This window comes from Peromyscus leucopus, chromosome 23, assembly GCF_004664715.2.
Source record: "Peromyscus leucopus breed LL Stock chromosome 23, UCI_PerLeu_2.1, whole genome shotgun sequence".
Taxonomy (NCBI): Eukaryota; Metazoa; Chordata; class Mammalia; order Rodentia; family Cricetidae; genus Peromyscus; species Peromyscus leucopus.
Window position 1 is genome coordinate 4,441,982 of NC_051082.1, and position 13,986 is coordinate 4,455,967.

The 13,986-nt window shown below is 50.7% G+C and overlaps 1 protein-coding gene across 1 annotated transcript in view; it reads right to left on the reverse strand.

The window, feature by feature from the left end:
* Positions 1 to 1,680: 1,680 nt before the first annotated feature.
* LOC114686978 (SV2 related protein) overlaps positions 1,681 to 13,986 on the reverse strand; it is a 69,096-nt gene continuing 56,790 nt past the window's right edge. The window contains 6 exon segments of the mRNA XM_028861683.2: positions 1,681 to 3,224; positions 3,741 to 3,830; positions 5,330 to 5,411; positions 6,513 to 6,624; positions 7,364 to 7,471; positions 11,355 to 11,431. Coding sequence (XP_028717516.1) covers positions 3,018 to 3,224; positions 3,741 to 3,830; positions 5,330 to 5,411; positions 6,513 to 6,624; positions 7,364 to 7,471; positions 11,355 to 11,431 — 676 coding nt within the window. The 3' untranslated portion in view covers positions 1,681 to 3,017.

Consider the following 13,986-nt stretch of genomic DNA (forward strand, 5'->3'; position numbering starts at 1 on the left):
AGATCGAATTCAGGGCATCAGCAAGAACCCCTACCCACCGCGTCACCTCACCAGCCTACTGAACATCTGTCGACATTTTCTGAAATACTTTCTCATGTGGAGAGAAACAGATGACATCCCCACTAATAAACAGGGCGTCTGGAACAGGGTGGCTTCAAATCAGACCCCAGCCCTACTGCTCCGGGTCCATTTCTGCTCCGGGTCCATTTCTGCTCAGAGGCATGGAGGCTCCGGGGCAGACCTTGCACTGCTCAAAAACACTGATCTTAAAAAAAAAGGTATTCTTTTGTTGTGTACATGTGTTGAGAGGTCTTAAGTTGGGGTTTCTATGTAGCCAGGGGTTGGACTTGAACTCATGATCTTCCTGCTTCTGCTTCCCAGGTGCATGGAGTCATGCCCAGGTAAAGCAGAATCTGTCCCTCTCTCTCTTCCTTCCTCCCTCTCCCTCCCTCCTTCTGTGTCTCTGTTTCTCTCTCTTTGTCGCTCTGCTGTGTGTGTGTGCACGTGTACGCACATGTGCGTGCAAGAGATAGAAAGAGAGAGTGCATGTGTGCATGTGTGAGTGTTTTGCTGTTGAGGGGGTCTCATGAAGCCCAGGCTGGCCTCAAACTCACTATGTAACCGAGGATAACCTTGAGCTTCTGACCCTCCTGCTTCCCCCTCCCAAGTGCTGCGATTACAGGTGTGTACTTAACTTTAAACTTAAAAACACTTCAAGAGGCCAGGCAGTGATGGTGCAGGCCTTTAACCCCAGCACTCGGGAGGCAGAGGTAGGCCTCTGAATTCGAGGCCAGCCTGGTCTACAGATCTAGTTCCAGGACAGCCAGGGCTGCAAAGAGAATCCCTGTCTCAAAAAACAAAACAAAATGAAAAAACACTTGGGTAGAAACTACAACTGTCTTCATTGTAGGCCCCCAGAGAACACTCCTGCCCTGACTTCTAGTTTCTTCCTCACTGGAGCTGGGTTATTTGAGGATGAAGAAGTGAAAAAGACCAGTTGGAGGGAGGGAGAGAGAGAGAGAAAGGAAGAGGAAGGGAAGGGGAGGGGGAAAGGATGGGAGAGGAGAGGAAAGGAGGAGAGGGAAGAGGGGAGGGGGGGGGAAGGGAGGAGGGGGAGAGGGGAGGGGAGAAAGGGGAGGAGAGGGGAGGGGAGAAAGGGAGGAGAGGGGTGAGGGGAGGGGAGAAAGGGGAGGGGAGGGAAGAGGAGAGGAGGCAAAGTGCAGGCTGCCAGTTGTTACTCAGGAGAGCTGAGCTGTCCAGGAAAACTTCAAGAAATTCCAGATTCAAGGAAACGTGGCCGAGCTGGGCAGTGGTGGTACACTAGGGAGCCCGAGACAGGAAGGTCAAGGGAATGGGGCTAGCCTGGGCTACACTGCGAAAGTCTGTCTCAATTATCAACAACAACAATAATAATAACCACAGCAAATGAAAACGTGACTGTAAGGACGCGGTTAAAGGAGGGCTGGACGCCAAACTGTCTCCATGAAGAGGCCACCGTGTCCTCCTCCCTTTGACAGTGTCGTCTCCATCAAACTCGAGGTCCCGATGCTGCCCGCAGCCGGGTGGCTGCACCTCCCAGGAGAGAAGATTGTGTCACTTCCTTGGATGGACCGAGTTAGCCGACGCTGGGGCGGAGTGTCACTAGACGCTGTCACCAATGACCAGACATAGGCCCTGTGGTGTCCGTCACCAACGTTTTAATAAGAGATGAATGCACAACGCACACCCGGCTTCCTTGCAGCGTGCGCATTGAGCCGTGGGTCGGTTTCCTCTGGCCTTGGATGGGGCCTGGCGGTTTCCTTCCTTCCTTCCTCCCCCAGAGCGTTTCCTCCCTTAACCTCGGGAGAAGGCTCGTGTGTTTTGGAATCTGGGAGTACACGTGGACTGCCGAGACCTCCCTCCGGCCCTTCCTCCCGAGGCCCAGACAATGGCTTTTCCCCTCCCCGCCGACATGGACTTCTCTGATCCTTGCGCCAGGGCATCCTCCCAGGACCCGCCTCTGCAGGGCCAGCGCTGCCCTCGACAGACGGGCAAGAGAGAAAGCAGACCCAGGAGGAGCAGTGAGCTTCGGGCCCCAAGACTGAGTGGCCTGCAGCAGGGGCTTCACCCCGGAGACCCCTCAGCCCGTGCAGCTGTCCTCACACGGCACAGTCCCGAAGCCTGAGTAAAGTGGGACTCACCATTCTGTAGGGCTGAAGAGGGAGCCTGAACAGAGGGCCCAGAAATCCTTTGGCTGCTTCAGCCGAGACCGGCTTTGGGCTTGAACCTCCCCTCAGCCTCAGTCTCCAATTTCCAGGTTGGGGACCGAGGTAACAGCTTTCTGAGGCGATCCCCTGGTGGGCACCTAGCTCTCCCCAGAGACATAATAGGACCCTCTGCAGCCAGAGATAGCAATTCCAGAGGGAGGGGGGCCAGGCGGGGGCTGCTTGGCTCAAACCAGATGCACATTTATCTGCCAGTTTCCACCCGGCAGGCCCCAGAGAGACATCTAGAAGGGCCCAGCCAAGGAAGCAGTGGGTGTCTCTGGCTCCATAAAAGCTGCTTGGGCCAGACACTAGCTCACCTTAATTCCAAAGAAAGCCTGGGGCCAGGGAGCAGAAGAAACCTACTGGACGAAATGGCAGGTGTCACTGGAGTCGTCTGGGCCCAGACTGTATCTATGGAGCTCTGTGGGTGGTGGCTCCCCAAGGGTATGACTGGGTAACTATATGACATCTGCTCAGCTGGCCCTGAGCATCCTGGGACCCTCCCACAGTAGCAGTTTCCCCATGCAGATGCACAGTGATGTACAAACCTTCCCCCACCAGAGAGAACCCCCCGGAGTGAATGCCACCCCGTCTTCCCGGGATGGGTGACCCTCGATGAACATGGCCAAACACAGCTAAGACACAAAACCCTGTTGGTCCACATCACCCTCTTGGGTAAGTTCTCGATGTCGGCAGTGACCTTAAGTGGCCCGGCTGGGCTCTGCCAGCTCCCTAACCTCAAAGACCAGCTCAACCCCCAGGGGTCGGTCATCACTCCTGAGAGCCAGAGTTCGACCTGGGGACGGCTGCACTGCTGGTCCCCCGACCAACCATCTCCTGGCCCCACTCCCGGTGGCTGGACTCTTGCAGGCCTCGGCCTTTGGTCTCGATGGGCAGAAAGCAGGAGGCCACGGCAGCCAGGAGGCAGCAGCCGCTGTAGACGGCCAAGGTCAGGTACACAGAAGATTCCAGCATCACCTGGGGAGGGAGAGGGAGGTGGAGAACATCTCAGAGCCACAGGCGGGCTGTATGACGGACAGCAAGCTGAGCACCCCCCCCCCCCCCCACCGCCCTTTCACACACAGGAGACTGAGGCTCAAGAGGGTAGACAAGCCACCAGGTATGGTGATGCACATTTCTAATCCTAGCACCAAGAGGCTGAAGCAGGAAGAGTGCATGAGTTCAAGGCCAGCCTGGGCTACAGAATAAGACATATCTCAACAGATAGCCTAAGGAGCATATTCAAGCTTATATAATAAGGATAGGCTGAGATTTGAACTCAGGTCCCGTTGGTCTTAAGATTCTGTACACTGGCCGGGCAGTGGTGGTGCACGCCTTTAATCCCAGCACTCAGGAGGGTAGGGGCAAGAGGATCCTGAGTCCAAGAGAGTCCCAGATATACAGTAAGACCCTGGGTCAAAAAACCAAAACCAACCAAACAAGACTATATTCACTGCTGGCTGCCTCCTGGGTCTGTACTGGGGCAACACTTGCCTGAGCAATGAACGGAGTTATGAGGGCGCCCACTCTCGCCATGCCGCTGCAGGTACCCAGGCCCAGTGCCCTCGTCGCCGTGGGGTACACCTGGAATGTCAGTGTGTCAGCCAGATGTCATGGGGAATGCAGAAATCCCTCACCCCTTCCCAGTTAGACAGACAGGACTAACTCCCCTGGGCAGGATGGGAAAAGGGCAAAGGAGGTCGGAGGTTCCCCCAAGGCAGCGAGCACAAGGTTGGCCGTGAGCAGGAGCCCATTTACCTCTTTGTGTTTCACTGTGGGGAGGTACTCCACAATTAGATTTTCTAGTTAACAACAGTGTTTCTAGTTAGCAACAAGAGTGTTTGCCTGGCATGGTGAGACCCTGGGTTCCATCCCAGTATAGTGGAAAAAGCTATGCATACAGTTCAGTAGGGAGCGCTGGACACCATGTATAATACACAATACACACACATAATTACTGATTATACATAGGTGTCTAGCACATGGCTGGAACTCCATACAGAAAGAAGAAAGGGATTAAATTAATACTACAGTTCTGTTTTTCTCTGCTGGAGAGCTTCAAGAGTTCCAAGCTGAATTCGGCAATGACTGCTCCCTGCAGGTGCTGTGACCTGTACTTATTTCAGCCACACTGCATGAACCTTCTGCTCATCCCAAGCTAATGGAAGCAGGACACAGATGGGGTGCACTGCACCCCCAAGACGCTTCTGCATGTGCCATTTTGAGTGGCTTCATTCTGTTGGAAAAGCCGTTGGCCCGCTCCCATGCCCGTGTCTGGCTTTCTACACTAGTTTTGTTTGTTTCTTATTTTGTTGTCTGAGAGTGTGTTTGGATGGATGACTGCCGTGTGTGTGTGTGTGTGTGTGTGTGTGTGTGTGTGTGTGTGTGTGTGCACGCCCTTAGAGGCCAGAAGAGGGCGTCGGAGGCCCTGGAGCTGGAATTATAGGCAGTTGTGAGCTGCCCAATGTAGGGCTGGGAACCAAGCTTAGGTCCTCTGGAAGACCAGTGTGTGCTCTTAATCACTGAGGCGTCTCTCCAGCTCCTAGTCTGGGTTTTCACAGGCTACACAGACACCTACCACTTGGGTGGATTGTCACCTATTCAATTAGTTCTTCAGGGTCACCAACGGCCAGCTGGCTGAGGTTTAGCCAGGCTTAGAGAACGTAAAAGTTTTTAAAAATATGTTTTTGTTTTATTTTTCTTCTTCTTCTTCTTCTTCTTCTTCTTCTTCTTCTTCTTCTTCTTCTTCTTCTTCTTCTTCTTCTTCTTCTTCTTCTTCTTCCAGTACTGGGGTCAAATCCAGGACCTCCATCTCTTTAACATCGAGCTGCATGTCCAGCTCATAAACATTGCAGAAGGTTGTCTCCAGGAAGGGAGGATGTGGGCCCCACCCCATTCGCTTTGGTGATACACACCTAGGCAACCTCTGGAACTCTTACACTTGTATGAGCAGAAAAAAAAAATGATTTCAAGATAAGTGGAAGCAATGAGGGGGCCACAGGGGCCACCCAGAGCCAAGAAGGATTGATGTTCTGGTCTGACCGTCCCCCCACCCCCATCCCACTCTCGGGCGCCTCTCCTACCTCAGGTGTGTAAACATAGGCCGCTTGGAAGCCTCCCGAAATAAATGCTCTTGCAATGAAGAGTAAGAGGGTGAGCACGTTTCTGGGGAGGAGAAAACAGCAGGTGAGGGTTGTTTTTTCTGGCAAAGGTCCCCCTACCCAGCACATCTGCACAGCTCTAGGGGCTGTGACTGAAGCTCTCCATCCTGCACACCCGGCTGACGGAGGGGAACACCTGTGGTACACAGCTGGGGATGACAAAGGGGACGATGATGGTCTGAATGGTTGAAATTCAGGCTGAGGCTTAGTGACAGTGCACTGGCTTAGCCTGTTCGAGGCCTGGGGTTCCAGCAGGACCGCAGATGGCTGTCTTAAGGCATTCCAGATCCCTAACTCTGGCCTCTGTTGTTCCCCTCAATGACCCAGATGACCAACCCTTCCCGGTCTAAGCCCCACCTCTCCCTCCCTCCTCCTGTGGCCCACTGATTCTTCACTGAGATTGGTCTGGGGGCCCCTCAGGGGTCACATCTATATTCAGGGGCTCTTAGAAGTTGGGAAACTAGAGAAATGGATCTTCAGTAGGGTCTGTTTGAAAAAAAGGTCTATTTCCATCAGACAAATCACTTTGACACATGCACAACGTCTGTGGCCACGTTGAACTCTTATTTGGGGGAGTCACAGTGTGGTGGTTTGAATAAGAACGGCCCTCATAGGCTCATAGATTTGGATGCTTAGTCATCAGGGAGTGGCACTACTTGAGAAGGATTAGGAGGTGTGGCTTTGTTGGAGGAAGTGTGCCACTAGGGGTGGACTTTGAGGTTTCAAAGCCCAAGCCAGGCCCAGCATCTCTCTCTCTTCCTGCTGCCTGCAGATCCAATGTAAAACTCTCAACTACTTCTCCAGTGTCCTGTCTGCCTGCATGTCACTGTGCTGACTGCCATGAACTACCTCTGAACTATAAGCCAGTCCCAGTTAAATGTTTTCCTTTAGAAGAGCTGCTGTGGTCATGATGTCTTTTCACGGCAATAGAACAGTGACTAAGACACATGGGAACTCTAAACTTGAAGTTCTTAGAAATGAAACGGAGACGTATGGTCCCTTGCTCCCCCGGCAGAGGCTTTGACCTTGAACCTGACCATCTGCTCGTCATGAAGTGCCAGGAGCCTTATCCTGGTGAGGGGTTGGGGTTCCTCCTGATACCCACCTTCCAATGCAGATGAACAGTAGGAGGCTGCAGAGGGAGAAGATGATGAAGCACAAGGCCATGGTCTTCTTGCGGCCCAGGCGGTCGATGACCCACAGAGTCACAAGGACACCTGCCAGGAGAGCAGGGACATGGTAGGCAGCTCCTCAGCTGGTCCCTAATGACCCACCCTGTGTCATCTTCCACTCCTGAGATTGGACCAGCTGAGCCGAATCCATGAGCTCCAGGTTCTGGTCCAGCCAAGGCCTGCTGCATCTCTGTGAGATTCAGTGAAGCGGGAGACCTGGGAAGCCACTTCCAGGTCCCTGATCTATTCAGAGCAACCAGGAGTGGGTACTGTTTTACGTCTCTCAGGGGAAGGGCGATATGTTGTTAAAAGGAAAGAGGCAACTGATACAGGCACCACGGGAGCCTGAGGCTTCAGAACTGTGCACTAAATACACTTCTCTCTAAAGTACATGACCTCAGGTATTCCATTATCATCATGGGGAAGAGATTCCCACACATCTGAGCTGCAGATTTTCTGCCTGGCCCTTCCTTATTATGGGTGCAGACGAGGGCAATGGGCCCTGGCATCAGTATGTGACCCTTGCTATGGGCCAGAATTGCAGTAGGGTTCTTGTGACAGTGTGTGGCTGCTTGCTGCAATAGCCCAGGAGTCTGACTCTTGGAACAGAATGCTTGAAATTAGGAAGCCTGACTTGTTAGCCTTCAAGTAAGGCCTGACTCCCAGGCCTCTCACCATAATTTGTAATGTGTATCAAAGAGCTGGAAAAATATCTCAGGTCCTGCTTTTTCCTTTTCCTTTTTTAATCCTAAACAGATGATAGGCTTTCCTGCCCCAGCCTCACCTGGGAACTCAGACAGAGTGGTCCACAGGAGGTCCATGTAATCCTCCTTGCTCAGGTACTCACAGGCCAAGCTGCATTTGGCTTCCACCGCCTTTTTCCGGCTGGAGACTAGGGTGAGGAGAGAAGAGCACCGATGGTAACGCAATGTTGCGCCACAGCTTCCTGCACCCGAGCCCTTTGTTGTGGAAATGACTTGTACAGTGTAAAGATGTGCTACATTTGTTTAACTATGTAAAGATGTGTTACGTTTGTTTATGCTGTATTTGTGTAACAATGTAAAGATGTGGTGCATTTGTTTATGCTGTATTTGTTTAACAATGTAAAGATGTGTTACATTTGTTTATGCTGTATTTGTTTAACTATGTAAAGATGTGGTGCATTTGTTTATGCTGTATTTGTTTAACAATGTAAAGATGTTACATTTGTTTATGCTGCATTTGTTTAACTATGTAAAGATGTGTTACATTTGTTTATGCTTATTTGTTTAACAATGTAAAGATGTGTTACATTTGTTTAGGCTGCATTTGTTTAAGGATGTAAAGGCACCAGATTGGTCTAATAAAGAGCCGAACTGGCCATAGCTAGGCAGGAGAGGGATAGGTGGGGCTGGTGGGCAGAGAGAATAAGTAGGAAGAGAAATCTAAGGCAAGAGGAAAAAAACAAGAGGAAGAAGAGAGGAAAGAATCCAGGGCCAGACAGACATGGAGTAGGACATGCAGAAAGAAAGGTAAAAAGCCCTGGGGCAAAATGAAGATGAAGAGAAAGAGGTTAATTTAAGTTAAAGAAAAAAATAGCTAGCCAGAAACAAGCCTAAGCTAAGGCCCAGCATTCATAACTAAGTCTCCATGTCATGATTTGAGAGCTGGTTGGTGGCCCAAAAGAAAAAGCCTGGTACATCCCTTCTTGCCTGTGAACAGTCAGATGGGTAACTGACTGTAAAAGATGAAAGTCTGGCCAGGCAGTGGTGGCACAAGCCTTTAATCCCAGCATTTGGGAGGCAGAGGCAGGTGGATCTCTGAGTTTGAGGCCAGCCTGGGCTACAGAGTGAGTTCTGAGACAGCCAGAGCTACACAGAGAAACTCTGTCTCAACAAAACAATAACAACAACAAAAAAAATCCAGAGTTTGCAGTTTGGATCTGAGACACCACAGAAAGAACCGGGGAGACAAACAGGCTCAGGTGTGAACCCCTCTGCACCCTGGTGAATTTTTATGCATTTTCTCCTATTTTGGAGTAGGCTGTGTAAGCAGAGAGGGAAGAGGTAGACTGCTTAGCCGCTAATGCAATCCCAGAGCTGTGTTACATCAGTCCCTGCTACAACAGTCAAGGACCCACTAAGGTGATTGCTGCTTTCTGCCATGGGATAATGACCCCCTCCATGAAATTAGCCTCCCCAAATTGCCTGCTCCCAACACAGCATGATGTGTTGGGGAAAACCCACAAGATCAAAGCCTCTTTGGGGAAATCCTGACCGAGTCCAGGAATTCTCATCTTTTCCCTTCACCCACCTTAACTGCTGAATAACATCCCCCACCCCAAAGTTGTCTGTCTAAAACAAGCCGTCTAAAAGTCCGCCTGTGTGGCTGCAGCACCCTTTCTCTTGAGAATCCCACACCACCTTGGGGTACGTACCAGTGTCTTTAACACATCCCAGCTCTCAGATCACACCGAATCATTCTGAAGGACTGTACAGCCAGGACAAGATCCAGGCTTCACCAGGCCTCTGAAAAGGACTCCTAGGCTGCTATTCCCCAAAGCACCCGGCTGCTGTGTCTCCTACTGTCAGTGACAACTGGACCTTTGCTGGTTTACCCCAGCAAATAAAAGTATTTACATGCACGCATGCACACATGCACGCACATATCTCTTGTACAGGGCTGCTTTCCTGCTAGGCTTAGCGGAGTTGTATAGCTCTGGAAGCCTGAATCATTCACCATGTGGCTCTTGACAGAAAAAGGCAGCCAACCTCTGTCTTCTGACAGTGCAATGGACCCTCGGCTTAGCTCAAATGTCCACTGGCTGAGGGTCATCCCCTCTGCTCAGTCAGTACCAACCCTCCAAAATCAGCATAACTTAGCTTCTCATTAACACCCTGTCACCTCGGGGCTGTATCATCTAAGACCTGTAATGAATGAATTATGTAATGAATTGTGCTGGACAGATTGAACCCAGGGCCTCAGGGCTTGCTAAGTGCATACTTTACCACTGGGGTCCTTCCCAGCACCCCGCATGTATGAAACTTGTCACCCACGATCCCTTAGATTTTACATGCAAACCCTGGAGAAACTTGGTTCTTTTACCCTCTGCCCTGAATTCAATGTCAGAATCCCAGCGTTGCCTTCAAATAGAACCGACTGGAAGGCTGCACATCTGCACGCACACATTTCTCTTTATTTCTTTAATTTGTCTGGTGATTCCTGCTTCACAATACAATCCCCCGGGGAGCTTTTAAACCTGACTAATGCATGAACCTCACCCATGCTGATTAAATTTGTCTGGAGAGGGTTTAAATGGCGCTGGCATTGTGTCAAAGTTCCTGCTTGCCTAGCTTGCAGGAAGGCCTGGGTTCCATCCCCAGTGGGAAATCCCCTAGTAGGGCAGGGGTGGAGCCCGGCCCCTGCTGACTTGTCCTCACAGGAGAAGGGCACATTAGCCGCTGCCCAGGATCACATGCATAAAACCAGGAACTGTGTTTTTGGGCCCTTTGCAGGGATTTGGAGAGACTGTTCCAGCTCTGTGCCAATCCTCGACCTAAAGGCCATTATTAGTGAAAAATGGATCAGGAGGCCCCAGGGCTGAGGCAGCCCAGTGTTTGGGGATCCTCTGTAGACAAGCTCCAAATGGCTGAGTTTCTGAGCCAACCAGAAACTGCAGGTCTGGAAGGGTTCCAGGACACTCCAACCTGTTGTTGAGCTTTTCAGTCCTTTCCTTGCTTGGTGAGGCAGCTGATGCTCCTCTGTGAGCTCCAGCCTTCCTGTACCAAATGGAGCCCCCAGGCTAAGGGACAGAATTTACCCAGGAGAGATTCATAGAAACATAATGCATGGTTTTGTAGAATGAGGTTTTCTCCAATTCTACAACTGGTTTGTTTGTTTGTTTGTTTGTTTTAAATAGGCTTGGCTGTCCTGGAACTCACTTTGTAGACAGGCTGGCCTTGAACTCACAGAGATCCACCTGCCTCTGCCTCCAGAGTGCCGGGATTAGCGAAGTGAGCCACCACTGCCCAGCTCTACAACTGCTCTTTAAAGTCTAGGAGAAGGCTGGCCGTGGTGGCGCACGCCTTTGATCCCAGCATTGGGAGGCAGAGACAGGTGGTTCTCTGTGAGTTTGAGGTCAGCCTGGTCTACGTAAAGAGTTCCAGGCTAGCCAGGGCTATATAGTGAGGCTTTATCTAAAAGCATAAAAGCCAACTAGGGAACTAGGCATGGCAGTGCATTCTTGTGATCCAGCATTTATCTAAGTGTGGTGGTGCATGCCTGTAATCCCAGCACTTAGCAGGCTGAGGCAAGAGCCTCGGGAGTTTGAGGCCAGCCTCTGCCTTAAACAAAACAAACCAAAATGGATCTTTATTTCATTCAGTTAGTTATTTTGGTGGTGGGGAATGAACCCAGGCTGTCGCACATGCTAAGTGGCAGTGTCCCCTTAGCTCTTAGAATGTGTTCTCCTTGGGTCTTTTGGCAGAGATGGACATGTCCCTCACATCCCTTCAGCGGGTACAAACAGATTCTCCTTCCTCAAGTGAGATTGAGCAGTCAATGCTGCTAACTTCAGAGCCTGAGTCCTGACTTAGGGTGGGACTGGGCATGTGTCATCTCCGTCACCGCAAAGTTGCCCAGAGTCTTGGGAACTTGGAATTTACTCTACAGCAATCATGGCAGCACCGTGAGAGTGTGACTGTGTTCACAGGGGTGGGGAGGGTGGGGGTGGGGGTAGGGAGGTGGGGGTGGGGGTGTGAAGGTGGAGGGTGAAGACAGAGGGAAGTGATACTCACTGCTGCAGACGTCTCCTGCCTGGAAGAGTTCCGTGGTGAGCAGAACCAAGCCGTAGTAAGAAAAGGCATTGGAAAACCTGTGGGGGGGGGTCAGGATGGAGACATCATCAGACAGGTGCAAGCCCCTTCCAGCCATGGGGGGTGGGGGTCTACCCCCTCCCTAGTCTTGGTGGGGTCTTGGAGCCTTTTGGGGACCCTGAGGAGGAAGATGGCTAGCATGAGGCATCATGATGGGATAGAGGGACATGATCCTGTGTTCTTGGAAGGACCAAGGTGAACTGTGTGACGTCCCAAGATGGACAGCATGGCATTCCCACTGGCATCTACAGGGGCTCCTGGGCTAACACTGGGGGCACTGAACATGATTTTTAGAATTTCAGAGTGCAATGACACTTCTTCACTCCTGCGTGGACCTGGAATTTGCATTCGGAGCATGCAGAACTAGAATATTGGTAAAAGAGGCACACGGGGACTCAGACACAACCAGAGGCTGAAGGGGAGCCTCCCAGGTTATAACGATGTTTGCAAGCCGCGGCTGCTATGGTTCAGTCAGCCTGACTAAAGTGGAGCTGTTTTGACAGGCTAAAATGCCATTTCCATTTCCTTCATCCTCTGTATCTATTTCTCCTTCTTCTTCTTCTTCTTCTTCTTCTTCTTCTTCTTCTTCTTCTTCTTCTTCTTCTTCTTCTTCTTCTTCTTCTTCTTCTTCTTTTCTTCTCCTCCTCCTCCTCCTTCTTCTTTTCCCAAGACAGGGTTTCTCTGTGTAGTTTTAGTACCTGTCCTGGATCTCGCTCTATAGACCAGGCTGGCCTTGAACTCACAGAGATTCACCTGCCTCTGCCTCCCAAGTGCTGGGATTAAAGGTGTGCGCCACCACTGCCTAGCCTATATCTATTTCTTTAGTCTATCCTGTGTTCTTGACCATTATAACCTCAAGCATAACATTCCTGTAATATGTTACGTGTTAAGTGTCCGTTGCAGAAGGTGGGGGAAATTCTCACATGGTTCATGGCTAGTGATGTCAGAAGGCTTCGTCCATCACGGCTCTATGAGAGGCTGCCCCGTAACCTGACAACTGCCCTCTTGCCTGCCCGGTCTCAGTTCGTCAAATCTTAGGAATGAGGCCCCTGGTGCCACAGGATGTAAATCAACACTTGGCCTCCGCTTACACAAAACGTGACCCTGGGTCAACACGGAGAAATATAAACTAAAGTTGCCCGAAACAAACAGAATGCCACGCTGGAGGTCCTACAAGCCTGAAAGAATGGCTGTGGAGAGTTGGAACATTGCGGACTCAGAGCCAAAACCCTCTGGGGCTACCTTAATAGCCACGCGTTTACCCCCCATCTGTATTTGACCCAACGTCCATTCACCTATCAGGTAAAACCGTTGGAACGGATTAACTCGGCAGGCCACTCGCTTCCGCCAAACACATAAATAAATATTTAAGAAAAAGAACAAAGAGCTAAGAATGTCATCAGGTTGCAGGAACTGAGGCCGGCCAGAGGAGTCTTTCAGCAAACGCCCTGCTTTACGGCTTTCCTGTTTCCTTGACTACAGCTCTTTATTTAACCACTGCCACATGGGGACACATCGTCTTGCTTCCGAATAAACTCTGTTCTCTTTGAGGTAGGAACTGGGTTTGACATTGACAGAGTTAAAATCAGCCTCTCACAAATTGCCCTTGGGATTCAAAATCAATTCAAGTGAATTACAGATTCTTTAATAAAATTATTTAATTTTTTTCTTTGGAATTATAGACTCTCAAAGGCAGGTGTTTCAGTTCTGCCTAACTAAAATCCCTACGGGCACCACTTTGTACCGGGCACACAGCAGGTGTTTAATAAGTGCTTGGTGGATCGATTCAGCTCTTAGGAACGCGGAGGCGGAACTCAAGCCTGGCTCCATGCTATCAAGCCTTTCTTCCCTCTCCCCTGTAATTGAGCGTGCTGGGAACACCTCTCTCATAACCGATGCCTCTGTTCAAAAGTGAAAAGGAAGCTTGCTTGGAACCAGGTTAAAAATAGAACACAAGTCCTCCAGCCACACAGTGCCCTGCACAGGCGCTGCTGTGGTCAAGATCTGGAAAAGAGAGAAGAATGGCCGTGCTTGGACTTGCTACAAAGAGGGAGGCAATGACGCTCTGCATTTGCCTCCCTTCCAGTCTCCTCCCACGCCTGTCACTTAAGAAAAATTAAACCGGGCAGGAGCTGGGGGAATCTCATGAATGGCTGTGTGGACCACGTGTTGGTTTTTAAAGGATGGGCTGTGGACCACCGACGGTAGCCAAGACAACGTGTGCAGAGAGGAAGGCCCTAGCCGGTGTAAACAGTGGCCTCCTGGAGAAAGGTCCCTTAGAAGTGTTCTTTCTGTCCCTTTACCGTATCTACCTTCGAGAGCATCATTAAGGATGGCTTGCAGTTGAAGCATTTTCTTGAAGAGCAGAAATAGAAATGTCTCCTTTAAAAGCTACGTATCTGAGTAGCTCCACATCAAGCTCAGAGCATGAAGAAGTGAACAGCCCACGTGGTCCTCCACGCAGATGGGGTCAGGAGTGTGACACTGACGGCACACGAGGTGGCCAGCCTGTCATCCCAGCATTCCGGAGGCAAAGACCAGGTCTCTATAGCAA